We start from the raw sequence: 25,893 nt of genomic DNA, 5'->3' as shown, positions 1-25,893 counted from the left end.
ACTGGCAGAGGTGATATCTTGACGTCTATTAGTGGGCATACTTTCAAGGATATTTTGCCAATATAAGTATTATTACAAGAACACTGTAACATATATACTACCAGTCAAACATTTGGACACACCTACTCATTCAAGGGTTTTTCTTTATTTTGTACTATTTTCTACATTGTAGAATAATAGTGAAAACATCAACACTATGAAATAACACATATGGAATCATGTAGTAACCAAAAAAGTGTAAAACAAATCAAAATATATTTGAGATTATTCAAATAGCCACCCTTTGCCTTGATGACAGCTTTGCACACGCTTGGCATTCTCTCAACCAGCTTCATGAGGTAGTCACCTGGAATGCATTTCAATTAACAGGTGTGCCTTCTTAAAAGTTAATTTGTGGAATTTATTTCCTTCTTAATGCGTTTGAGCCAATCAGTTGTGTTGTGACAAGGTGGGGGGGTATACAGAAGATAGCCCTGTTTGGTAAAAGACCTAGTCCATATTATGGCAAGAAAAGCTCAAATAAGCAAAGAGAAACGACAGTCCATTACTTTAACATTTACATTTTACATTTTAGTCATTTAGCAGACGCTCTTATCCAGAGCGACTTACAGGAGCAATTAGGGTTAAGTGCCTTGCTCAAGGGCACATTAACGTCATTTAGCAGACGCTCTTAGCCAGAGCGACTCACAAATTGGTGCGTTCACCCTATAGCCAGTGGGATAACCACTTTACAATTGGGGGGGGGGTAGAAAGATTCCTTTATCCTATCCCAGGTATTCCTTAAAGAGGTGGGGTTTCAAATGTCTCCGGAAGGTGGTGAGTGACTCCGCTGTCCTGGCGTCGTGAGGGAGCTTGTTCCACCATTGGGGTGCCAGAGCAGCGAACAGTTTTGACTGGGCTGAGCGGGAACTATGCTTCCGCAGAGGAAGGGGAGCCAGCAGGCCAGAGGTGGATGAGCGCAATGCCCTCGTTTGGGTGTAGGGACTGATCAGAGCCTGAAGGTACAGAGGTGCCGTTCCCCTCACTGCTCCATAGGCAAGCACCATGGTCTTGTAGCGGATGCGAGCTTCAACTGGAAGCCAGTGGAGTGTGCGGAGGAGGGGGGTGACGTGAGAGAACTTGGGAAGGTTGAACACCAGACGGGCTGCGGCATTCTGGATGAGTTGTAGGGGTTTAATGGCACAGGCAGGGAGGCCAGCCAACAGCGAGTTGCAGTAGTCCAGACGGGAGATGACAAGTGCCTGGATTAGGACCTGTGCCGCTTCCTGTGTAAGGCAGGGTCGTACTCTCCGAATGTTGTAGAGCATGAACCTGCAGGAGCGGGTCACCGCCTTGATGTTGGCGGAGAACGACAGGGTGTTGTCCAGGGTCACGCCTAGGCTCTTCGCACTCTGGGAGGAGGACACAGCGGAGTTGTCAACCGTGATGGCGAGATCATGGAACGGGCAGTCCTTCCCCGGGAGGAAGAGCAGCTCCGTCTTGCCAGGGTTCAGCTTGAGGTGGTGATCCGTCATCCATACTGATATGTCTGCCAGACATGCAGAGATGCGATTCGCCACCTGGTTATCAGAAGGGGGAAAGGAGAAGATTAGTTGTGTATCGTCAGCGTAGCAATGATAGGAGAGACCATGTGAGGATATGACAGAGCCAAGTGACTTGGTGTATAGGGAGAAAAGGAGAGGGCCTAGAACTGAGCCTTGGGGGACACCAGTGGTGAGAGCACGTGGTGCGGGGACAGCTTCTCGCCACGCCACTTGGTAGGAGCGACCGGTCAGGTAGGACGCAATCCAGGAGTGAGCCGCGCCGGAGATGCCCAGCTCGGAGAGGGTGGAGAGGAGGATCTGATGGTTCACAGTATCAAAGGCAGCAGACAGGTCTAGAAGGACAAGAGCAGAGGAGAGAGAGTTAGCTTTAGCAGTGCGGAGAGTCTCCGTGACACAGAGGAGAGCAGTCTCAGTTGAATGACCAGTCCTGAAACCTGATTGGTTTGGATCAAGAAGGTCATTCTGAGAGAGATAGCAAGAGAGTTGGCTAAAGACGGCACGCTCAATAGTTTTGGAAAGAAAAGAGAGAAGGGATACTGGTCTGTAGTTGTTGACGTCAGTGGGGTCGAGTGTTGGTTTTTTGAGAAGGGGAGCAACTCTCGCTCTCTTGAAGACGGAAGGGACATGGCCGGCGGTCAAGGATGAGTTGATCAGCGAGGTGAGGTAGGGGAGAAGGTCACCGGAGATGGTCTGGAGAAGGGAGGAGGGGATGGGGTCAAGCGGGCAGGTTGTTGGGCGGCCTGCAGTCACAAGTCGCAGGATTTTATCTGGAGAGAGAGGGGAGAAAGAAGTCAAAGCATAGGGTAGGGCAGTGTGAGCAGGACCAGCAGTGTCATTAGACTTAACAAACGAGGATCGGATGTCGTCAACCTTCTTTTTCAAAGTGGTTGACGAAGTCATCCACAGAGAGAGAGGAGGGGGGGATTCAGGAGGGAGGAAAATGTGGCAAAGAGCTTCCTAGGGTTAGAGGCAGATGCTTGGAATTTAGAGTGGTAGAAGGTGGCCTTAGCAGCAGAAACAGATGAAGAAAATGTAGAGAGGAGGGAGTGAAAAGATGCCAGGTCGGTAGGGAGTTTAGTTTTCTTCCATTTCCGCTCCGCTGCCCGGAGCTCTGTTCTGTGAGCTCGCAGTGAGTCATCAAGCCACGGAGCTGGAGGGGAGGACCGAGCCGGCCGGGAGGATAGGGGACACAGAGAGTCAAAGGATGCAGAAAGGGAGGAGAGGAGGGTTGAGGAGGCAGAATCAGGAGATTGGAGGGAGAAGGATTGAGCAGAGGGAAGAGATGATAGGATGGAAGAGGAGAGAGTAGTGGGAGAGAGAGAGCGAAGGTTGCGGCGGCGCATTACCATCTGTGTAGGGGCAGAGTGAGTAGTGTGGGAGGAGAGCGAGAGAGAAAAGGAAACAAAGTAGTGGTCGGAGACATGGAGGGGAGTTGCAGTGAGATTAGTAGAGGAGCAGCATCTAGTGAAGATGAGGTCAAGCGTATTGCCTGCCTTGTGAGTAGGGGGGACGGTGAGAGGGTGAGGTCAAAAGAGGAGAGGAGTGGAAAGAAGGAGGCAGAGAGAAATGAGTCAAACGTGGACATAGGGAGGTTGAAATCCCCCAAAACTGTGAGGGGTGAGCCATCCTCAGGAAAGGAACTTATCAAGGCGTCAAGCTCGTTGATGAACTCTCCAAGGGAACCTGGAGGGCGATAGATGACAAGGATATTAAGCTTAAATGGGCTAGTGACTGTGACAGCATGGAATTCAAATGAGGAGATAGACAGATGGGTTAGGGGAAAAATTGAGAATGTCCACTTGGGAGAGATGAGGATTCCTGTACCACCACCCCTCTGACCAGATGCTCTCGGGGTATGCGAGAACACATGGTCAGACGAGGAGAGAGCAGTAGGAGTAGCCGTGTTTTCAGTGGTGATCCATGTTTCCGTCAGCGCCAGGAAGTCGAGGGACTGGAGGTTGGCATAGGCTGGGATGAAGTCAGCTTTGTTGGCAGCAGAACGGCAGTTCCAGAGGCTGCCTGCGACCTGGAACTCCAGGTGAGGGGTGCGTGCAGGGACCACCAGGTTAGAGAGGCAGCAGCCGCGCGGTGTGGTGCGTTGTTTGTGTAGCCTGTGCAGAGAGGAGAGAACAGGGATAGGCAGAGGCATAGTTGACAGGCTGTAGCAAATGGCTACAAAAATGCAGAGGAGATCGGAATGAAATGAGCTAAGCATCTGGGAGAGGAGAGAGGGGGCCTCCCTCACCAAAAACTTCTACCTCAGAAACTAAAATTGTTTCACTGAACCACCCGAACAAAAACTCTCCCAACTTCCACCTTTAGAAATCAGAATTGTTGTGAACCACAGTTGTTCAATGTTTAAAGGAATAGACTCAACCCACTTTATTCAGCTAGCTAACTATGACACCATAGCTGACTAGCATGCTAGCATCCAATAACACACAGTTTAACACACAGTTAAGCACCAATACTTGGTCACAACAAACCACCAATAGTGTGTTAACTAGCTAACTAGCATGCTAGCATCCAGTAACACACAGTTTAGCACAAACACTTGGTCACAGCAAACCACCAATAGTGTGATAACACACTAAACAGATCATTCGTGTCTGTGTCAAGTTCCTTTCATGACGCAGCAATGATTCAACGTTGGCTAGCTAGGACAAGTATATTGTAATTAGCTACTACCGTACAGTTCCGCTGGTCGTGTTGGGTAGCTAGCAATGGCCACTGTGTTGACTTTGTTTGAAGAACGGCTAGCTAGCTAGCTTCGTGCTACACCCGGCACACAATGGCTACTGTGTTGACTCTGACTCTGTTCGAAAAAACGGCTAGTTAGCTCGCCGTGCTACAGCCGGCACGGCGGAAGACACTGCCAAGACACAGTAACTACCCACGATACCTAGCTATGACGCCGTAGCTAACTAGCAAGCTAGCATCCATTAACACACAATTTAGCACCAATACTTGGTTACAACAAACTGCCAAGAGTGTGTTAGCACACTAAACAGATAATTCATGTCCGTGTCTAGTTCCTTTCATAACGCATAACGCAGCAAAAATTAAACGTTGGCTAGCAGCACATTTAACATTGGAAACAGCTAATCGTTACCAGTAGCTACCCGCTAGCTAGCTAGCCTCGTGCTTCGATACTAACCTACAATTACCTACGGAAACCTACAATAACAACAATACTAACCTATAATAAATACAATACCTAACTACAACTAACTACCAACCTACGATCTAATACATGGTTAAGCTTTACTCAACACCATATGAGAAGCTCTCCACCGTTGCTAATCGTTGCTAATCGTTACCAGTAGCTACCTGCTAGCTAGCTAGCCTCGTGCTTCGATACTAACCTACAATTACCTACGGAAACCTACAATAACAACAATACTAACCTATAATAAATACAATACCTAACTACAACTAACTACCAACCTACGATCTAATACATGGTTAAGCTTTACTCAACACCAAATGAGAAGCTTACCTCCTGCTTACCTCCTGCTTACCTCCTGCTTACCTCCTGCTTACCTCCTGCTTACCTCCTGCTTACCTCCTGCTTACCTCCTGCTTACCTCCTGCTTACCTCCTGCTTACCTCCAGCTTACCTCCTGCTTACCTCCTGCTTACCTCCTGCTTACCTCCTGCTTACCTCCTGCTTACCTCCTGCTTACCTCCAGCTAGAGAAAAACACGACCTCTCCCGACTGCTGCTGCTGTCCATGAAGGTCAGTCAATCCGGAAAATGTAAAGAACTTTGAAAGTTTCTTCAAGTGCAGTCGCAAAAACCATTAAGCACTATGATGAAACTGGCTCTCATGAGGACCGCCACAGGAATGGAAGACCCAGAGTTACCTCTGCTGCAGAGGATAAGTTCATTAGAGTTACCAGCCTCAGAAATTGCAGCCAGGTATCAGGGTATCCTCTACAGCAGAAACAAGCCAGGTATCAGGGTATCCTCTACAGCTTTATCAAGCCAGGTATCAGGGTATCCTCTACAGCTTTATCAAGCCAGGTATCAGGGTATCCTCTACAGCAGAAACAAGCCAGGTATCAGGGTATCCTCTACAGCTTTATCAAGCCAGGTATCAGGGTATCCTCTACAGCAGAAACAAGCCAGGTATCAGGGTATCCTCTATAGCAGAAACAAGCCAGGTATCAGGGTATCCTCTACAGCAGAAACAAGCCAGGTATCAGGGTATCCTCTACAGCAGAAACAAGCCAGGTATCAGGGTATCCTCTACAGCAGAAACAAGCCAGGTATCAGGGTATCCTCTATAGCAGAAACAAGCCAGGTATCAGGGTATCCTCTACAGCAGAAACAAGCCAGGTATCAAGGTATCCTCTACAGCAGAAACAAGCCAGGTATCAGGGTATCCTCTACAGCAGAAACAAGCCAGGTATCAGGGTATCCTCTACAGCAGAAACAAGCCAGGTATCAGGGTATCCTCTACAGCAGAAACAAGCCAGGTATCAGGGTATCCTCTACAGCAGAAACAAGCCAGGTATCAGGGTATCCTCTACAGCAGAAACAAGCCAGGTATCAGGGTATCCTCTACAGCAGAAACAAGCCAGGTATCAGGGTATCCTCTACAGCAGAAACAAGCCAGGTATCAGGGTATCCTCTACAGCAGAAACAAGCCAGGTATCAGGGTATCCTCTACAGCAGAAACAAGCCAGGTATCAGGGTATCCTCTACAGCAGAAACAAGCCAGGTATCAGGGTATCCTCTACAGCAGAAACAAGCCAGGTATCAGGGTATCCTCTACAGCAGAAACAAGCCAGGTATCAGGGTATCCTCTACAGCAGAAACAAGCCAGGTATCAGGGTATCCTCTACAGCAGAAACAAGCCAGGTATCAGGGTATCCTCTACAGCAGAAACAAGCCACGTATCAGGGTATCCTCTACAGCTTTATCATGCCAGGTATCAGGGTATCCTCTACAGCTTCATCAAGCCAGGTATCAGGGTATCCTCTATAGCTTCATCAAGCCAGGTATCAGGGTATCCTCTACAGCTTTATCAAGCCAGGTATCAGGGTATCCTCTACAGCTTCATCAAGCCAGGTATCAGGGTATCCTCTATAGCTTCATCAAGCCAGGTATCAGGGTATCCTCTACAGCTTTATCAAGCCAGGTATCAGGGTATCCTCTACAGCTTCATCAAGCCAGGTATCAGGGTATCCTCTATAGCAGAAACAAGCCAGGTATCAGGATATCCTCTACAGCAGAAACAAGCCAGGTATCAGGATATCCTCTACAGCAGAAACAAGCCAGGTATCAGGATATCCTCTACAGCAGAAACAAGCCAGGTATCAGGGTATCCTCTACAGCTTCATCAAGCCAGGTATCAGGGTATCCTCTACAGCTGTATCAAGCCAGGTATCAGGGTATCCTCTACAGCAGAAACACTCAAGGAGAGAGTTTGATTGTCTATCATATTTTTCCTCTGTGTCACAGATGAGACGCAGTCTATGAAGTTGGCTGACTGGTAGGGGGAGAGGGTGATAACTATCAGCTGTCAATATAGTATTTTTATCTGTAGGTTTTCTGTAGCTCAATTGGTAGACCACGGCGCTTGTAACGCCAAGGTAGTGGGTTCGATCCCCGGGACCACCCATACACAAAAATGTATGCACGCATGACTGTAAGTCGCTTTGGATAAAAGCGTCTGCTAAATGGCATATTATTATATTATCTGGAAATGGCACCAACACACTGAAGAAGGCTGTAAAGCTGAAACGTCTGCATACGCTGATTCAGTGAAAACATTAAAGACGAATAATAACGAAGTTTGTGATTATTATTATTATAATTTATAAGCTTTATGAGTGTGAACCCATTCCACCTCTTTGTACAACAATAAGCTGAACCCTAAGCCGAACAAACTCATAATAATGAGATTTAAGAAGAAGAAGAACTTGAATGGATAACTTGGCATGCGTATCGTTGTATCAGTTGACCCACAGTATAGGGGTATATTCTCATTTTCCAAACTTAACTATTTTTTACTACATTTTATTAGTTATTGTGTACTTTTTTTAAATTCTACTTTTGAGGAGAGCGAGGATGCATTTCACTGTACCGTTTACACCCTGTATCCTGTGCACAGGACCAATACACTTTGATATGATTTTGATATATACAGTGCATTCGGAAAGTATTCAGACCCCTTTAATTTTTCCAAATGTTGTTACGTTACAGCCTTATTCTAAAATGTATATATATATATTACTTTTTTTAAACTCATCAATCTTCACACAATACCCCATAATGACAAAGCGAAAACAGGTTTTTAGAAACTTTTGCACATTTATAAAAAAAACAAAAAACAGAAATACCTTATTTACACAAGTATTCAGACCCTTTGCTATGAGGCTCAAAATTTAGCTCAGGTTCATCCTGTTTCCACTGATCATCCTTGAGATGTTTCTATAACTTGATTGGAGTCCACCTGTGGTAAATTCAATTGATTGGACATGATTTGGAAAGGCACACACCTGTCTATATAAGGTCCCACAGTTGACAGTGCATGTCAGAGCAAAAACCAAGCCATGAGGTCGAAGGAATTGTCCGTAGAGCTCTGAGACAGGATTGTGTCGAGGCACAGAACTGGGGAAGGGTACCAAAACATTTCTGCAGCATTGGAGGTCCCCAAGAACACAGTGGCCTCCATCATTCTTAAATGGAAGAAGTTTGGAACCACCAAGAGCTCTTCCTAGAGCTGGCCGCATGGCCAAACTGAGTAATCGGGGGAGAAGGGTCTTGGTCAGGGAGGTGACCAAGAACCCGATGGTCACTCTGACAGAGCTCCAGAGTTCCTCTGTGGAGATGGGAGAACCTTCCAGAAGTCAGGATCGAGGGAAAGATGAATGGAGCAAAGTACAGAGAGATCCTTGATGAAAACCTGCTCCAGAGCACTGCTCCAGAGGACCTCAGACTGGGGCAAAGGTTCACCTTCCGACAGGACAACGACCCTAAGCACACAGCCAAGATAAGTGGCTTCGGGACAAGTCTCTGAATGTCCTTGAGTGGCCCAGCCAGAGCCCGGACTTGAACCTGATCGAACATCTCTGGAGAGACCTGAAAATAGCTGTGCAGCGACACTCCCCATCCAACCTGACAGAGCTTGAGAGGATCTGCAGAGAAGAATGGGAGAAACTCCCCAAATACAGGTGTGCCAAGCTTGTAGCGTCATACCCAAGAAGACTCGAGGCTGTAATCACTGCCAAAGGTGCTTTAACAAAATACTGAGTAAAGGGTCTGTCATTTTTCAGTTTTTTTATTTGTAACACATTTGCAAACATTTCTAAAAACCTGTTTTTACTTGTCAAACAATTTAATCAATTTTAGAATAACTTAACAAAATATGGAAAAAGTCAAGGGATCTGAAGTCAAGGGATCTGAATACTTTCCGTATGCACTGTAGGGTTATGTTGGGAGGAAGTTAGTATAGCACAGTGTTTGGTTTGGTGTTATAATATGTTAACCCTCTGGTTGGCAGGTCGTTTGGTTTGGTGTTATAATATGTTAACCCTCTGTGGTTGGCAGGTCGTTTGGCGTGGTGTTATAATATGTTAACCCTCTGGTTGGCAGGTCGTTTGGCGTGGTGTTATAATATGTTAACCCTCTGGTTGGCAGGTCGTTTGGTTTGGTGTTATAATATGTTAACCCTCTGGTTGGCAGGTCGTTTGGTTTGGTGTTATAATATGTTAACCCTCTGGTTGGCAGGTCGTTTGGTTTGGTGTTATAATATGTTAACCCTCTGTGGTTGGCAGGTCGTTTGGCGTGGTGTTATAATATGTTAACCCTCTGGTTGGCAGGTCGTTTGGCGTGGTGTTATAATATGTTAACCCTCTGGTTGGCAGGTCGTTTCGCGTGGTGTTATAATATGTTAACCCTCTGGTTGGCAGGTCGTTTGGCGTGGTGTTATAATATGTTAACCCTCTGGTTGGCAGGTCGTTTGGCGTGGTGTTATAATATGTTAACCCTCTGTGTGGAGTACAGGTCGTTTGGCGTGGTGTTATAATATGTTAACCCTCTGGTTGGCAGGTCGTTTGGTTTGGTGTTATAATATGTTAACCCTCTGGTTGGCAGGTCGTTTGGCGTGGTGTTATAATATGTTAACCCTCTGGTTGGCAGGTCGTTTGGCGTGGTGTTATAATATGTTAACCCTCTGGTTGGCAGGTCGTTTGGCGTGGTGTTATAATATGTTAACCCTCTGGTTGGCAGGTCGTTTGGCGTGGTGTTATAATATGTTAACCCTCTGGTTGGCAGGTCGTTTGGCGTGGTGTTATAATATGTTAACCCTCTGGTTGGCAGGTCGTTTGGCGTGGTGTTATAATATGTTAACCCTCTGGTTGGCAGGTCGTTTGGCGTGGTGTTATAATATGTTAACCCTCTGTGATTGGCAGGTCGTTTGGCGTGGTGTTATAATATGTTAACCCTCTGGTTGGCAGGTCGTTTGGCGTGGTGTTATAATATGTTAACCCTCTGGTTGGCAGGTCGTTTGGTTTGGTGTTATAATATGTTAACCCTCTGGTTGGCAGGTCGTTTGGCGTGGTGTTATAATATGTTAACCCTCTGGTTGGCAGGTCGTTTGGCGTGGTGTTATAATATGTTAACCCTCTGGTTGGCAGGTCGTTTGGCGTGGTGTTATAATATGTTAACCCTCTGGTTGGCTGGTCGTTTGGCGTGGTGTTATAATATGTTAACCCTCTGTGATTGGCAGGTCGTTTGGCGTGGTGTTATAATATGTTAACCCTCTGGTTGGCAGGTCGTTTGGCGTGGTGTTATAATATGTTAACCCTCTGGTTGGCAGGTCGTTTGGTTTGGTGTTATAATATGTTAACCCTCTGGTTGGCAGGTCGTTTGAGCGTGGTGTTATAATATGTTAACCCTCTGGTTGGCAGGTCGTTTGGCGTGGTGTTATAATATGTTAACCCTCTGGTTGGCAGGTCGTTTGGCGTGGTGTTATAATATGTTAACCCTCTGGTTGGCAGGTCGTTTGGCGTGGTGTTATAATATGTTAACCCTTTGGTTGGCAGGTCGTTTGGCGTGGTGTTATAATATGTTAACCCTCTGGTTGGCAGGTCGTTTGGTTTGGTGTTATAATATGTTAACCCTCTGGTTGGCAGGTCGTTTGGTTTGGTGTTATAATATGTTAACCCTCTGGTTGGCAGGTCGTTTGGCGTGGTGTTATAATATGTTAACCCTCTGGTTGGCAGGTCGTTTGGCGTGGTGTTATAATATGTTAACCCTCTGGTTGGCAGGTCGTTTGGTTTGGTGTTATAATATGTTAACCCTCTGGTTGGCAGGTCGTTTGGCGTGGTGTTATAATATGTTAACCCTCTGGTTGGCAGGTCGTTTGGCGTGGTGTTATAATATGTTAACCCTCTGCTTGGCAGGTCGTTTGGCGTGGTGTTATAATATGTTAACCCTCTGGTTGGCAGGTCGTTTGGCGTGGTGTTATAATATGTTAACCCTCTGGTTGGCAGGTCGTTTGGCGTGGTGTTATAATATGTTAACCCTCTGGTTGGCAGGTCGTTTGAGCGTGGTGTTATAATATGTTAACCCTCTGGTTGGCAGGTCGTTTGGTTTGGTGTTATAATATGTTAACCCTCTGGTTGGCAGGTCGTTTGGCGTGGTGTTATAATATGTTAACCCTCTGGTTGGCAGGTCGTTTGGCGTGGTGTTATAATATGTTAACCCTCTGGTTGGCAGGTCGTTTGGCGTGGTGTTATAATATGTTAACCCTCTGGTTGGCAGGTCGTTTGGCGTGGTGTTATAATATGTTAACCCTCTGGTTGGCAGGTCGTTTGGCGTGGTGTTATAATATGTTAACCCTCTGGTTGGCAGGTCGTTTGGCGTGGTGTTATAATATGTTAACCCTCTGGTTGGCAGGTCGTTTGGCGTGGTGTTATAATATGTTAACCCTCTGGTTGGCAGGTCGTTTGGCGTGGTGTTATAATATGTTAACCCTCTGGTTGGCAGGTCGTTTGGCGTGGTGTTATAATATGTTAACCCTCTGTGTGGTTGGCAGGTCGTTTGGCGTGGTGTTATAATATGTTAACCCTCTGGTTGGCAGGTCGTTTGGCGTGGTGTTATAATATGTTAACCCTCTGTGTGGTTGGCAGGTCGTTTGGCGTGGTGTTATAATATGTTAACCCTCTGGTTGGCAGGTCGTTTGGTTTGGTGTTATAATATGTTAACCCTCTGGTTGGCAGGTCGTTTGGCGTGGTGTTATAATATGTTAACCCTCTGGTTGGCAGGTCGTTTGGCGTGGTGTTATAATATGTTAACCCTCTGGTTGGCAGGTCGTTTGGCGTGGTGTTATAATATGTTAACCCTCTGGTTGGCAGGTCGTTTGGCGTGGTGTTATAATATGTTAACCCTCTGGTTGGCAGGTCGTTTGGCGTGGTGTTATAATATGTTAACCCTCTGGTTGGCAGGTCGTTTGGCGTGGTGTTATAATATGTTAACCCTCTGCTTGGCAGGTCGTTTGGCGTGGTGTTATAATATGTTAACCCTCTGGTTGGCAGGTCGTTTGGTTTGGTGTTATAATATGTTAACCCTCTGGTTGGCAGGTCGTTTGGTTTGGTGTTATAATATGTTAACCCTCTGGTTGGCAGGTCGTTTGGTTTGGTGTTATATGTTAACCCTCTGGTTGGCAGGTCGTTTGGCGTGGTGTTATAATATGTTAACCCTCTGGTTGGCAGGTCGTTTGGCGTGGTGTTATAATATGTTAACCCTCTGGTTGGCAGGTCGTTTGGTTTGGTGTTATAATATGTTAACCCTCTGGTTGGCAGGTCGTTTGGTTTGGTGTTATAATATGTTAACCCTCTGGTTGGCAGGTCGTTTGGCGTGGTGTTATAATATGTTAACCCTCTGGTTGGCAGGTCGTTTGGCGTGGTGTTATAATATGTTAACCCTCTGGTTGGCAGGTCGTTTGGCGTGGTGTTATAATATGTTAACCCTCTGGTTGGCAGGTCGTTTGGCGTGGTGTTATAATATGTTAACCTTCTGGTTGGCAGGTCGTTTGGTTTGGTGTTATAATATGTTAACCCTCTGGTTGGCAGGTCGTTTGGTTTGGTGTTATAATATGTTAACCCTCTGGTTGGTTGGCAGGTCGTTTGGTTTGGTGTTATAATATGTTAACCCTCTGGTTGGCAGGTCGTTTGGCGTGGTGTTATAATATGTTAACCCTCTGGTTGGCAGGTCGTTTGGCGTGGTGTTATAATATGTTAACCCTCTGGTTGGCAGGTCGTTTGGCGTGGTGTTATAATATGTTAACCCTCTGGTTGGCAGGTCGTTTGGCGTGGTGTTATAATATGTTAACCCTCTGGTTGGCAGGTCGTTTGGTTTGGTGTTATAATATGTTAACCCTCTGGTTGGTTGGCAGGTCGTTTGGTTTGGTGTTATAATATGTTAACCCTCTGGTTGGCAGGTCGTTTGGCGTGGTGTTATAATATGTTAACCCTCTGGTTGGCAGGTCGTTTGGCGTGGTTTTATAATATGTTAACCCTCTGGTTGGCAGGTCGTTTGGCGTGGTGTTATAATATGTTAACCCTCTGGTTGGCAGGTCGTTTGGCGTGGTGTTATAATATGTTAACCCTCTGGTTGGCAGGTCGTTTGGCGTGGTGTTATAATATGTTAACCCTCTGGTTGGCAGGTCGTTTGGCGTGGTGTTATAATATGTTAACCCTCTGGTTGGCAGGTCGTTTGGCGTGGTGTTATAATATGTTAACCCTCTGGTTGGCAGGTCGTTTGGCGTGGTGTTATGGGAGCTGCTGACTGGAGAAATCCCCTATAAAGACGTAGACTCCTCAGCCATCATCTGGGGTGTGGGTAGCAACAGCCTCCACCTCCCTGTTCCCTCCACTTGTCCCGACGGGTTCAAGATCCTCATGAAGCAAACATGGTGAGATATGCAGATCTTAGATTATTAAAGAGGAATATATATCACACGCCCTGCAAATATTCTAGGTAATATCTGCCTGTATAATCACATGGATTCATGTAATCTCTCCTCCCTTTTCACTCTCTCCCTCTCCTTCCTCTTTTTGGTTTGTCTCCATTACACTCTCTTCTTCTCCTCCCTCTCTCCTTGCTGTTTCTCCTCTTCTCCAGGCAAGGGAAGCCCAGGAACCGTCCATCATTCCGTCAGATCCTGCTCCATCTGGACATTGCCTCAGCTGACATCCTGGGAGCTCCTCAGGAGACCTACTTCAAGTCTCAGGTGAGAACACAACCATTCTAGACTCCAGAACCATTCTATGTTACAGACCCTAGCATACATGTCATTATAGACCATTCTAGGTTACAGCCCCTAGCATACATGTCATTATAGACCATTCTAGGTTACAGCCCCTAGCATACATGTCATTATAGACCATTCTAGGTTACAGCCCCTAGCATACATGTCATTATAGACCATTCTAGGTTACAGCCCCTAGCATACATGTCATTATAGACCATTCTAAGCTATAGCCACCCTGTAGAGTACTGATATGTAACCATGTGTGTCCTGTTCCCACTGTGTCAGTCTGAGTGGAGGGAGGAGGTGAGGAAACACTTTGAGAAGATAAAGTCTGAAGGAACCTGCATCCACCGACTGGATGAGGAGCTGATCAAACGCAGGAGGGATGAACTCAGGTGAGAGAGAGAGAGAGAGAGAGAGAGAGAGAGAGAGAGAGAGAGAGAGAGAGAGAGAGAGAGAGAGAGAGAGAGAGAGAGAGAGAGAGAGAGAGAGAGAGAGAGAGAGAGAGAGAGAGAGAGAGAGAGAGAGAGAGAGAGAGAGAGAGAGAGAGAGAGAGAGAGAGAGAGAGACAGAGAGAGAGATTAAGAGAGAGAGAGAGAGAGAGAGAGAGAGAGAGAAAGAGAGGGAGGGAGAGCGAGAGCGAGAGCGAGAGAGAGGAGACAGAGAGAGCGAGAGCGAGAGCGAGAGCGAGAGAGAGAGAGAGAGAGAGAGAGAGAGAGAGAGAGAGAGAGAGAGAGAGAGAGAGAGAGAGAGAATAACCTAATAATTCATGCAGAGCGGAACTCTGAAGATTCCTTTTCATTGTAAATATAAAGAAAAGGACAGTAACATTTTGTCACCATTTGAAATTAAACCTCAAAACATCCTTACAATTCAAAGCACTGGAAACCCAAGAGCTGAACCCTGAAACGAGTCCCCTCTGTCAGCTGTTGCAAACACTAATCAACCCTATTATCTAAACACAATCAAACTGTTACAGAAATGAAAACCTCCTATTTGACAAATTGGGAAAATGAAACAAAAACACAGAATTAAAAAAAAATCTATTTGACCTCAAAAGAGAACACAAATGGTCAGAAAATCTCTACTCTGTCAGAGATATAAAACAGAGACAGATCCTGACTAAATACAGGCTCAGCCACCAACTGGCTGTGGAAAAGAGGAGACCCATAAAGACATGGCTACCCAAAGAGGAGCGTCTGTGGTCACTGAACGACAGGGGAGGTAGAGACAGAGATAAACTGGGAGAAATACTCCCAAAGAAGATTATTATTATTATTATTTCAATAAAATATCTCGATCAATTCCCAACTTCTGTGCATTTACTAATAACATCAAGCTGGGGATTATTATGGGTGAGGGAGAAACTTCAAATATTACTGCCAGATATGTATCTGATTGCCGTAGCCTGAGGGACGTCCCATGACCATTAATTCCCTGAAGTATTTCCATTGTATATAGCTGACAGTAATACAGAGTGGAACCATCAGTAATACAGAGTGGAACCATCAGTAATACAGAGAGGAACCATCAGTAATACAGAGTGGAACCATCAGTAATACAGAGTGGAACCATCAGTAATACAGAGTGGAACCATCAGTAATACAGAGTGGAACCATCAGTAATACAGAGTGGAACCATCAGTAATACAGAGTGGAACCATCAGTAATACAGAGTGGAACCATCAGTAATACAGAGTGGAACCATCAGTAATACAGAGTGGAACCATCAGTAATACAGAGTGGAACCATCAGTAATACAGAGTGGAACCATCAGTAATACAGAGTGGAACCATCAGTAATACAGAGTGGAACCATCAGTAATACAGAGTGGAACCATCAGTAATACAGAGTGGAACCATCAGTAATACCGAGTGGAACCATCAGTAATACAGAGTGGAACCATCAGTAATACAGAGTGGAACCATCAGTAATACAGAGTGGAACCATCAGTAATACAGAGTGGAACCATCAGTAATACAGAGTGGAACCATCAGTAATACAGAGTGGAACCATCAGTAATACAGAGTGGAACCATCAGTAATACAGAGTGGAACCATCAGTAATACAGAGTGGAACCATCAGTAATACAGAGTGGAACCATCAGTAATACCGAGTGGAACCATCAGTAATACAGAGTGGAACCATCAGTAATACAGAGTGGAACCATCATCCATGGACATTTTGTTGTTTATTTATTAGACATTCTTTCTTTTTATAATTTTATTTTTATTTCATTAAATGTATCGCCTGAAGATTCCACAAAACAACAGCAGTAGTGTTGTACCTGTATACATGATTATATGTACTATTATTATTATTACCACTGAAATGAACTGGATTTACTGAAATACTGGACCACTATACTGCTATCATCAATCTACATACAATACCCCATAATCTAATTAATAAATTAATATATATATATATATATATATATATATATATATATATATATAAATAACTAATACCCCATAATGACTAATCGAAAACAGGTTTTTAGAGTTTTAAAAATAAATAACGGAAAAATCACATTTACAGAAGTATTCAGACCCTTTACTCAGTACTTTGTTGAAGCACCTTTGGCAGCGATTACAGCCTTGGGTCTTCTTGGGTATGACGCTACAAGCTTGGCACACCTGTATTTGGGGAGTTTCTCCCATTCTTCTCTGCAGATCCTCTCAAGCTCTGTCAGGTTGGATGGGGAGCGTTGCTGCACAGCTATTTTCAGGTCTCTCCAGAGATGTTCGATCGGGTTCAAGTCCGGGCTCTGGATTGGCCACTCAAGGGCATTCAGAGACTTGTCCCAAATCCACTCCTGCGTTGTCTTGGCTGTGTGCTTAGGTTCGTTGTCCTGTTGGAAGGTGAACCTTTGCCCCTGTCTGAGGTCCTGAGCGTTCTGGAGCAGGTTTTCATCAAGGATCTCTCTGTACTTTGCTCCGTTCATCTTTGCCTCGATCATGACTAGTCTCCCAGTCCCTGCCGCTGAAAAACGTCCCCACAGCATGATGCTGCCACCACCATGCTTCACCGTAGGGATGGTGCCAGGTTTCCTCCAGACGTGACACTTGGCATTCGCTTGCATTCAGGCCAAAGAGTTCAATCTTGGTTTCATCAGACCAGAGAATCTTGTTTCTCATGGTCTGAGATTCTTTAGGTGCCTTTTGGCAAACTCCAAGAAGGCCGTCATGTGCCTTTTACTGAGGAGTGGCTTCCGTCTGGCCACTCTACAATAAAGGCCTGATTGGTGGAGCTGCAGAGATGGTTGTCCTTCTGGAAGGTTCTCCCATCTCCACAGAGGAACTCTAGAGCTCTGTCAGAGTGACCATCAGGTTCTTGGTCACCTCCCTGACCAAGGCCCTTCTCCCCCGATTGCTCAGTTTGGCTGGGCGGCCAGCTCTAGGAAGAGTCTTGGTGGTTCCAAACTTCTTCCATTTAAGAATGATGGAGGCCACTGTGTTCTTGGGGATCTTCAATGCTGCAAAAAATGATTTGGAACCCTTCCCCAGATCTGTGCCTCGACACAATCCTGTCTCGGAGCTCTACGGACAATTCCTTCAATCTCATGGCTTGGTTTTTGCTCTGACATGCACTGTCAACTGTGGGACTTTTTATAAATGGGTGTGTGCCTTTCCAAATCATGTCCAATCAATTGAATTTACCACAGGTGGACTCCAATCAAGTTGTAGAAACATCTCAAGGATGATCAATGGAAACAGGATGCACCTGAGCTCAATTTCGAGTCTTAGCAAAGGGTCTGATTACTTATGTAAAAAAGGTATTTCTGTTTTTTATTTAAACCTGTTTTCACTTTGTCATAATGGGGTATTGTGTGTAGATTGCTGAGGATGTATTTATTTTTAATCTATTTTAGAATAAGGCTGTAATGTAACAACATTTGGAAAAAGTCAAGCGGTCTGAATACTTTCCGAAGGCACTGTAGATAGATAGATAGATAGATAGATAGATAGATAGATAGATAGATAGATAGATAGATATGTGTTGTGAGCGTTCTGTCTCTCCCTCCAGACATGCCCTGGACATCAGGGAGCACTATGAGAGGAAGCTGGAGAGAGCTAACAACCTCTACATGGAGCTGAGTGCCATCATGCTGCAGCTGGAGGTCCGCGAGAAGGAACTCATCAAGTACGTATAGAATGGATCCTACATCCTGCTACATCGATGCAGATTGGTGCACATTCAACAAATCTGATCTAAGGGGATTTCCCTCAAATCCGTCACTATTGATGTTAGTAACAGGGCCCACAACATGGTCACTTAAGTCCGATGTGGATATATTTGGCTGTTTTCGCTGCATAACATGTAGAAGTTGTACCTTTTCAGGTTTAGAAGAAGTGGCTGCTAAATGCTAACTCCTTTTCGTATAAACTGGTAGCATAGCTAGCATACAGAAATCGGTGGTGGTAGTTTTTAACTGAAATGCAGTTGATTCGTGACGATGACATATAATAATAATAATAATATGCCATTTAGCAGACGCTTTTATCCAAAGCGACTTACAGTCATGCGTGCATACATTTTTGTGTATGGGTGGTCCCGGGGATCGAACCCACTACCTTGGCGTTACAAGCGCCGTGCTCTACCAGTTGAGCTACAGAGGACCACATGAACATGAACATGTGTTGGGGTTTACGTCCATACAAGCATTATACTCTGATTTCTACCTCAACATAGTGTGAAATACACACATAAACAATAACCTAAAAATATACATATTTTTCTGGGGGGCAATGAGGAGACTCACAGCGTTTCCATGGCAATTCACCCACGCATTTCCATGGCAATTCCATTGTTTTGGTCGAGTTCCATTGACCTCTTTACTGCATCTATGTATGTCGTTTTTACCAGTTTCTCACAGCAGGAAAATAATCCTGCAGCAATTGGAAATGTGCATTTTTGTGTGGATTATAATTAATGTAAATTTCTGTAGGGGTTGATACATTTTTTGTTAGGCCAAATCAAGTCTACATTTTAAAATTGGAAATGACAAACTTAAGAAGCCTTTTTAAACCTCGAATACATTACAAGTTTGCATTTCCTGCTTAGCAGTATTACACTAGTTAACTAGCAATATGGACCCGACATTATACTAGTTAACTAGCAATATGGACCCTACATTATACTAGTTAACTAGCAATATAGACCCTACATTATACTAGTTAACTAGCAATATAGACCCTACATTATACTAGTTAACTAGCAATATGGACCCGACATTATACTAGTTAACTAGCAATATGGACCCGACATTATACTAGTTAACTAGCAATATGGACCCGACATTATACTAGTTAACTAGCAATATGGACCCGACATTATACTAGTTAACTAGCAATATGGACCCTACATTATACTAGTTAACTAGCAATATGGACCCGACATTATACTAGTTAACTAGCAATATGGACCCGACATTATACTAGTTAACTAGCAATATTACATTTACATTTTAGTCATTTAGCAGACGCTCTTATCCAGAGCGACTTACAGTTAGTGAATACATAATTAATTTTTTTTATTTTTTATTTTTTATTTTATTTTTTATATTGGCCCCCCGTGGGAATCGAACCCACAACCCTGGCGTTGCAAATGCCATGCTCTATCAACTGAGCTACATCCCTGCCGGCCATTCCCTCCCCTACCCTGGACGACGCTGGGCCAATTGTGCGCCGCCCATGAGTCTCCCGGTCGCGGCCGGCGGCGACAGAGCCTGGATTCGAACCAGGATCTCTAGTGGCACAGTTAGCACTGCGATGCAGTGCCTTAGACCACTGCGCCACTCAGGAGTGGACCCTACATTATACTAGTTAACTAGCAATATGGACCCGACATTATACTAGTTAACTAGCAATATGGACCCGACATTATACTAGTTAACTAGCAATATGGACCCGACATTATACTAGTTAACTAGCAATATGGACCCTACATTATACTAGTTAACTAGCAATATGGACCCTACATTATACTAGTTAACTAGCAATATGGACCCTACATTATACTAGTTAACTAGCAATATGGACCCGACATTATACTAGTTAACTAGCAATATGGACCCTACATTATACTAGTTAACTAGCAATATGGACCCTACATTATACTAGTTAACTAGCAATATGGACCCGACATTATACTAGTTAACTAGCAATATGGACCCGACATTATACTAGTTAACTAGCAATATGGACCCGACATTATACTAGTTAACTAGCAATATGGACCCTACATTATACTAGTTAACTAGCAATATGGACCCTACATTATACTAGTTAACTAGCAATATGGACCCTACATTATACTAGTTAACTAGCAATATGGACCCGACATTATACTAGTTAACTAGCAATATGGACCCTACATTATACTAGTTAACTAGCAATATGGACCCGACATTATACTAGTTAACTAGCAATATGGACCCGACATTATACTAGTTAACTAGCAATATGGACCCTACATTATACTAGTTAACTAGCAATATGGACCCTACATTATACTAGTTAACTAGCAATATGGACCCGACATTATACTAGTTAACTAGCAATATGGACCCGACATTATACTAGTTAACTAGCAATATGGACCCTACATTATACTAGTTAACTAGCAATATGGACCCTACATTATACTAGTTAACTAGCAATATGGACCCTACATTATACTAGTTAACTAGCAATATGGACCCTACATTATACTAGTTAACTAGCAATATGGACCCTACATTATACTAGTTAACTAGCAATATGGACCCGACATTATACTTCACTACTGTTATAGTAAGAACAGGAGAGTGATGTCATCAGTGATGTCATCAGTGTGCACAGCTGAACACTGTATGCTGGAAACACTCAGTTTGATATTTTTGACTAAAACATAACCAATATTCGTTAAATATAAATACCAATATTTGTTAAATATAAATACCTAACTTGTTTTTGCATGGATTCCATGACACGGTTAGCTTTTAACAGCTAGGACCGCTGTTTCTTGTTCTGGAATCCCGCTTAACAGACAGGTTGAAGCCTGCTTGACAGAGACGCTAAGCTGCTAGCCATCAAGCTAACGAAGTTAGTCCCAGATGAGTTTTCCAATGAAGCCTCTTTGTCTGGAGAAGTAAATGAATAGTTCCAGCACTGTAGGAGCTGTATCTATTACGCTTTGTTTTGGGACAAACTGGATCTCTCATAGTTCCAATGCAACATTGTTCGCTTGCCGAGGATTATAGGCTTGAGGTGTCTTCCTTGATCACGCAGGTCACCAGCCTACGTAAGAAACTGGGGAAAACGCAGAGTGGAATGTCAACCTTTTCTACGCCGGTGGCTGGACGGCATTCGCGCTTGTTGGATGCATCTCAGCCTTGTCGTTTGTAGTTATCCGACTGGCCGTTGTTGCCCGGAGCGAATCTCCCCCATCTGATAGCAGAGTCGAAGGAGCACAGCAAGAGGACCATGGCAATCAACGATGGTCGCATGTCACGAGCCGTGGAAGCCGAAGACCTCCCGCAAAGCAGTCTACACTCCCAACGAGAGGCCCGGAGCGGATACAAACAACAAATAGTTTCGCCGTCCTGGAGCCTGATCTTCCTGCTCCTTCGTGGCTGGGGGTGCCTGTGTCTGCGGCCGCAGTGCCTACTCCTCCTATGATTTAGAAGTCGACGTCGGCAACCTTCTGTCCCTGCTCTGGATTGAGCGGGGCTTCTCCATCTGTTGGAGGCCTGCACCAGGCGCCGGGAGCAACGGGCTCAAGTTATCCTGCCTCTCGCCTGTCCATAAAGGGTTCTCCAAATCCCGTGAAGCGTGGGAGTGGGCGGATTTCCTCGTCCTTCTCGCCAGCCGTGATTTTAGTCCGCTCCATGTTAAGAAATGTTATTGTTCCTGGTGCGTAAACAATGTCTTATCTCGGAGCCCGAGTAAATTACATTACTAAGCTGCTCCCGAATGTACTACGCCAGGACATGGAAATCGATTCTATCGTAGTCCATGTGGGTTTTAATGATTATGAAGGGCAGCTCTGAACAGTTGAAACTGGGTTTAAAATAACTGATTGACTCTCTGCTAGACACTAACAAAAGACCCATCATATCTGTCCCTGTGCCCTCTCTGAATCATGGCATCATATCTGGCCCTGTGCCCTCTCTGAATCATGGCATCATATCTGGTCCTGTGCCCTCTCTGAATCATGGCATCATATCTGGTCCTGTGCCCTCTCTGAATCATGGCATCATATCTGGCCCTGTGCCCTCTCTGAATCATGGCATCATATCTGGCCCTGTGCCCTCTCTGAATCATGGCATCATATCTGGCCCTGTGCCCTCTCTGAATCATGGCATCATATCTGGCCCTGTGCCCTCTCTGAATCATGGCATCATATCTGGCCCTGTGCCCTCTCTGAATCATGGCATCATATCTGGCCCTGTGCCCTCTCTGAATCGTGGCATTGAATGCTTTAGCAGGATTCTTTCTCTTCACAACTGGCTACGTGATTGTTGCAGCTCAATGAGTGTAACTTTTGTTGACAATTTCGATATCTTTCGGAAACAAAACACGTTTTATAAGGAGGATGGGATCCACCCAAATCATTTGGGTTCCTGGATCCTTTCACAGCATTATAAGGCTGCGTTGAGACAATGACTTATCAATGACCCAAGCCCAGCTCAGTTAATCGCTACCATTGTGATGCTGAGTTGTCATAATGCTTCAGCAAATGTACATTATACCAGGGGCATTGGTAAACACAATGTAAGTAACTTAATTTATGTTCCCCTAATTGCCCTGAATACCTCTGCTGATCCTACAGCTACTGTATGCAGTAATCATATCCCTATGAACCAGAGTTATACTGTTAGCACTGAGGTGGTGTGCCCTAGTAGGAAGACCACTATGTGCAGCTCACCCTGCACTATCAGCTCCAATATAAATAACATGAGCATGTCTACTTCTGCTACGCTTCCCAGTAAAGCAATGAAAACAAGTAAGCATCCCAGAAGAAAAGTGCTCAAAATAGCCCACGTTAACATATGTAGCCTAAGAAACAAGGTTCATGAAATCAGTAATTTGCTAGTAACAGATGACATCTCTGAAACTCACTTAGATAATACCTTTGATACAGTGGTAGCAATACAAGGTTATAACATTTATAGAAAAGACAGGAATGCCAGTGGTGGAGGTGTTGCTGTTTATATTCAGAACCACATTCTTGTAAAGCTCAGAGACGATCTCGTGTTAAATACTGTTGAAGTAATATGGCTACAGGTTCATCTGCCTCACCTAAAGCCCATTCTGGTGGGAAGTTGCTATAGACCACCAAGTGCTAACAGTCAGTATCTGGATAACATGTGTGAAATGCTTAATAATGTATGTGATATCAATAGAGAGGTATATATTCTGGGTGATTTAAATATTGACTGACTTTCATCAAGCTGCCCACTCAAGAAAAAGCTTCAAACTGTAACTAGTGCCTGCAACCTGGTTCAGGTTATCAATCAACCTACAAGGGTAGTTACAAACAGCACAGGAATGAAATCATCAACATGTATTGACCACATCTTTACTAATGCTGCAGAACTTAGCTTGAAAGCAGTATCCAGATCCATAGGATGTAGTGATCCCAATATAGTAGCCATATCTAGGAAAACCAAAGTTCCAAAGGCTGGGCCTAATATAGTGTATAAGAGGTCGTACAATAAGTTTTGTAGTGATTCCTATGTTGTTGATGTAAATAATATTTGCTGGTCTGTGGTGTGTAATGAGGAGCAAACAGACGCTGCACTTGACACATTTATGAAATTGCTTATCCCAGTTACTAATAAGCATGCACCCATTAAGAAAATGACTGTAAAAACGGTTAAATCACAGTGGATTGATGAGGAATTGAAACATTGTATGGTTGAGGGGGATGAGGCAAAAGAGATGGCAAATAGGTCTGGCTGCACAACCGATTGGCAAACGTATTGCAAATTGAGAAATCATGTGACTAAACTGAATAAAAAGAAGAAGAAACTACACTATGAAACAAAGATAAATGACATAAAGAATGATAGTAAAAAGCTTTGGAGCAGCTTAAATGACATTTCGGGGAAAAGGGCAAACAGCTCCATCATTCATTGAATCAGATGGCTCATTCATCACAAAACCGACTGATATTGCCAACTACTTTAATGATTTTGTCATTGGCAAGATTAGCAAACTTAGGCATGACATGCCAGCAACAAACGCTGACACTACACATTCAAGTATATCTGCCCAAATTATGAAAGACAAGCATTGTAATTTTGAATTCCGTAAAGTGAGTGTGGAAGAGGTGAAAAAATAATTGTTGTCTATCAACAATGACAAGCCACCGGGGTCTGACAGCTTGGATGGAAAATTGCTGAGGATAATAGCGGACGATATTGCCACTCCTATTTGCCATATCTTCAATTTAAGCCTACTAGAAAGTGTGTGCCCCCAGGCTTGGAGGGAAGCTAAAGTCATTCCGCTACCCAAGAATAGTAAAGCCCCCCTTTACTGGCTCAAATAGCCGACCAATCAGCCTGTTACCAACCCTTAGTAAACTTTTGGAAAAAATTGTGTTTGACCAGATACAATGCTATTTTACAGTAAACAAATTGACAACAGACTTTCAGCATGCTTATAGGGAAGGACATTCAACAAGCACAGTGTGGCTTTTGACACTACATTTACATTTACGTCATTTAGCAGACGCTCTTATTCAGAGCGATTTACAAATTGGTGCATTCACCTTATAGCCAGTGGGATAACCACTTTACAATATGTCTTTTTTTTTTTTTTGTTTTTTTGGGGGTAGAAGGATTACTTTATCCTATCCCAGGTATTCCTTAAAGAGGTGAGGTTTCAAGTGTCTCCGGAAGGTGGTGAGTGACTCCGCTGTCCTGGCGTCGTGAGGGAGCTTGTTCCACCATTGGGGTGCCAGAGCAGCGAACAGTTTTGACTGGGCTGAGCGGGAGCTGTGCTTCCGCAGAGGTAGGGGGGCCAGCAGGCCAGAGGTGGATGAACGCAATGCCCTCGTTTGGGTGTAGAGACTGATCAGAGCCTGAAGGTACGGAGGTGCCGTTCCCCTCACAGCTCCGTAGGCAAGCTCCATGGTCTTGTAGCAGATGCAAGCTTCAACTGGAAGCCAGTGGAGTGTGCGGAGGAGCGGGGTGACGTGAGAGAACTTGGGAAGGTTGAACACCAGACGGGCTGCGGCATTCTGGATGAGTTGTAGGGATTTAATGGCACAGGCAGGGAGCCCAGCCAACAGCGAGTTGCAGTAATCCAGACGGGAGATGACAAGTGCCTGGATTAGGACCTGTGCCGCTTCCTGTGTAAGGCAGGGTCGTACTCTCCGAATGTTGTAGAGCATGAACCTATAGGATCAGGTCACCGCCTTGATGTTAGCGGAGAACGACAGGGTGTTGTCCAGGGTCACGCCAAGGCTCTTTGCACTCTGGGAGGAGGACACAACGGAGTTGTCAACCGTGATGGCGAGATCATGGAACGGGCAGTCCTTCTCCGGGAGGAAGAGCAGCTCTGTCTTGCCGAGGTTCAGCTTGAGGTGGTGATCCGTCATCCACACTGATATGTCTGCCAGACATGCAGAGATGCGATTCGCCACCTGGTTATCAGAAGGGGGAAAGGAGAAGATTAGATGTGTGTCGTCTGCGTAGCAATGATAGGAGAGGCCATGTGAGGATATGACAGAGCCAAGTGACTTGGTGTATAGCGAGAATAGGAGAGGGCCTAGAACTGAGCACTGGGGGATATCAGTGGTGAGAGCACGTGGTGCGGAGACAGATTCTCGCCACGCCACTTGGTAGGAGCGACCGGTCAGGTAGGACGCAATCCAAGAGTGAGCAGCGCCGGAGATGCCCAACTCGGAGAGGGTGGAGAGGAGGATCTGATGGTTCACAGTATCAAAGGCAGCAGATAGGTCTAGAAGGACAAGAGCAGAGGAGAGAGAGTTAGCTTTAGCAGTGCGGAGAGCCTCCGTGACACAGAGAAGAGCAGTCTCAGTTGAATGACCAGTCTTGAAACCTGACTGGTTTGGATCAAGAAGGTCA

General features: G+C 44.9%; 1 protein-coding gene across 1 annotated transcript in view; it reads left to right on the top strand.

Annotated features, from left to right (window-relative positions):
- Positions 1-25,893, top strand: part of LOC121554873 (mitogen-activated protein kinase kinase kinase 13) — a 54,987-nt gene that overhangs the window by 12,592 nt on the left and 16,502 nt on the right. Inside the window, exons 3-6 of the mRNA XM_045215371.1 lie at positions 13,315-13,473; positions 13,683-13,791; positions 14,098-14,207; positions 17,841-17,957. Of these exons, the coding sequence (XP_045071306.1) occupies positions 13,315-13,473; positions 13,683-13,791; positions 14,098-14,207; positions 17,841-17,957 (495 nt within the window). The remainder of the gene's footprint in view (positions 1-13,314; positions 13,474-13,682; positions 13,792-14,097; positions 14,208-17,840; positions 17,958-25,893) is intronic.

The sequence above is a fragment of the Coregonus clupeaformis genome, unplaced genomic scaffold, assembly GCF_020615455.1.
Source record: "Coregonus clupeaformis isolate EN_2021a unplaced genomic scaffold, ASM2061545v1 scaf0433, whole genome shotgun sequence".
Classification (NCBI taxonomy): Eukaryota; Metazoa; Chordata; class Actinopteri; order Salmoniformes; family Salmonidae; genus Coregonus; species Coregonus clupeaformis.
This window is presented reverse-complemented; position numbering and strand designations above follow the sequence as displayed.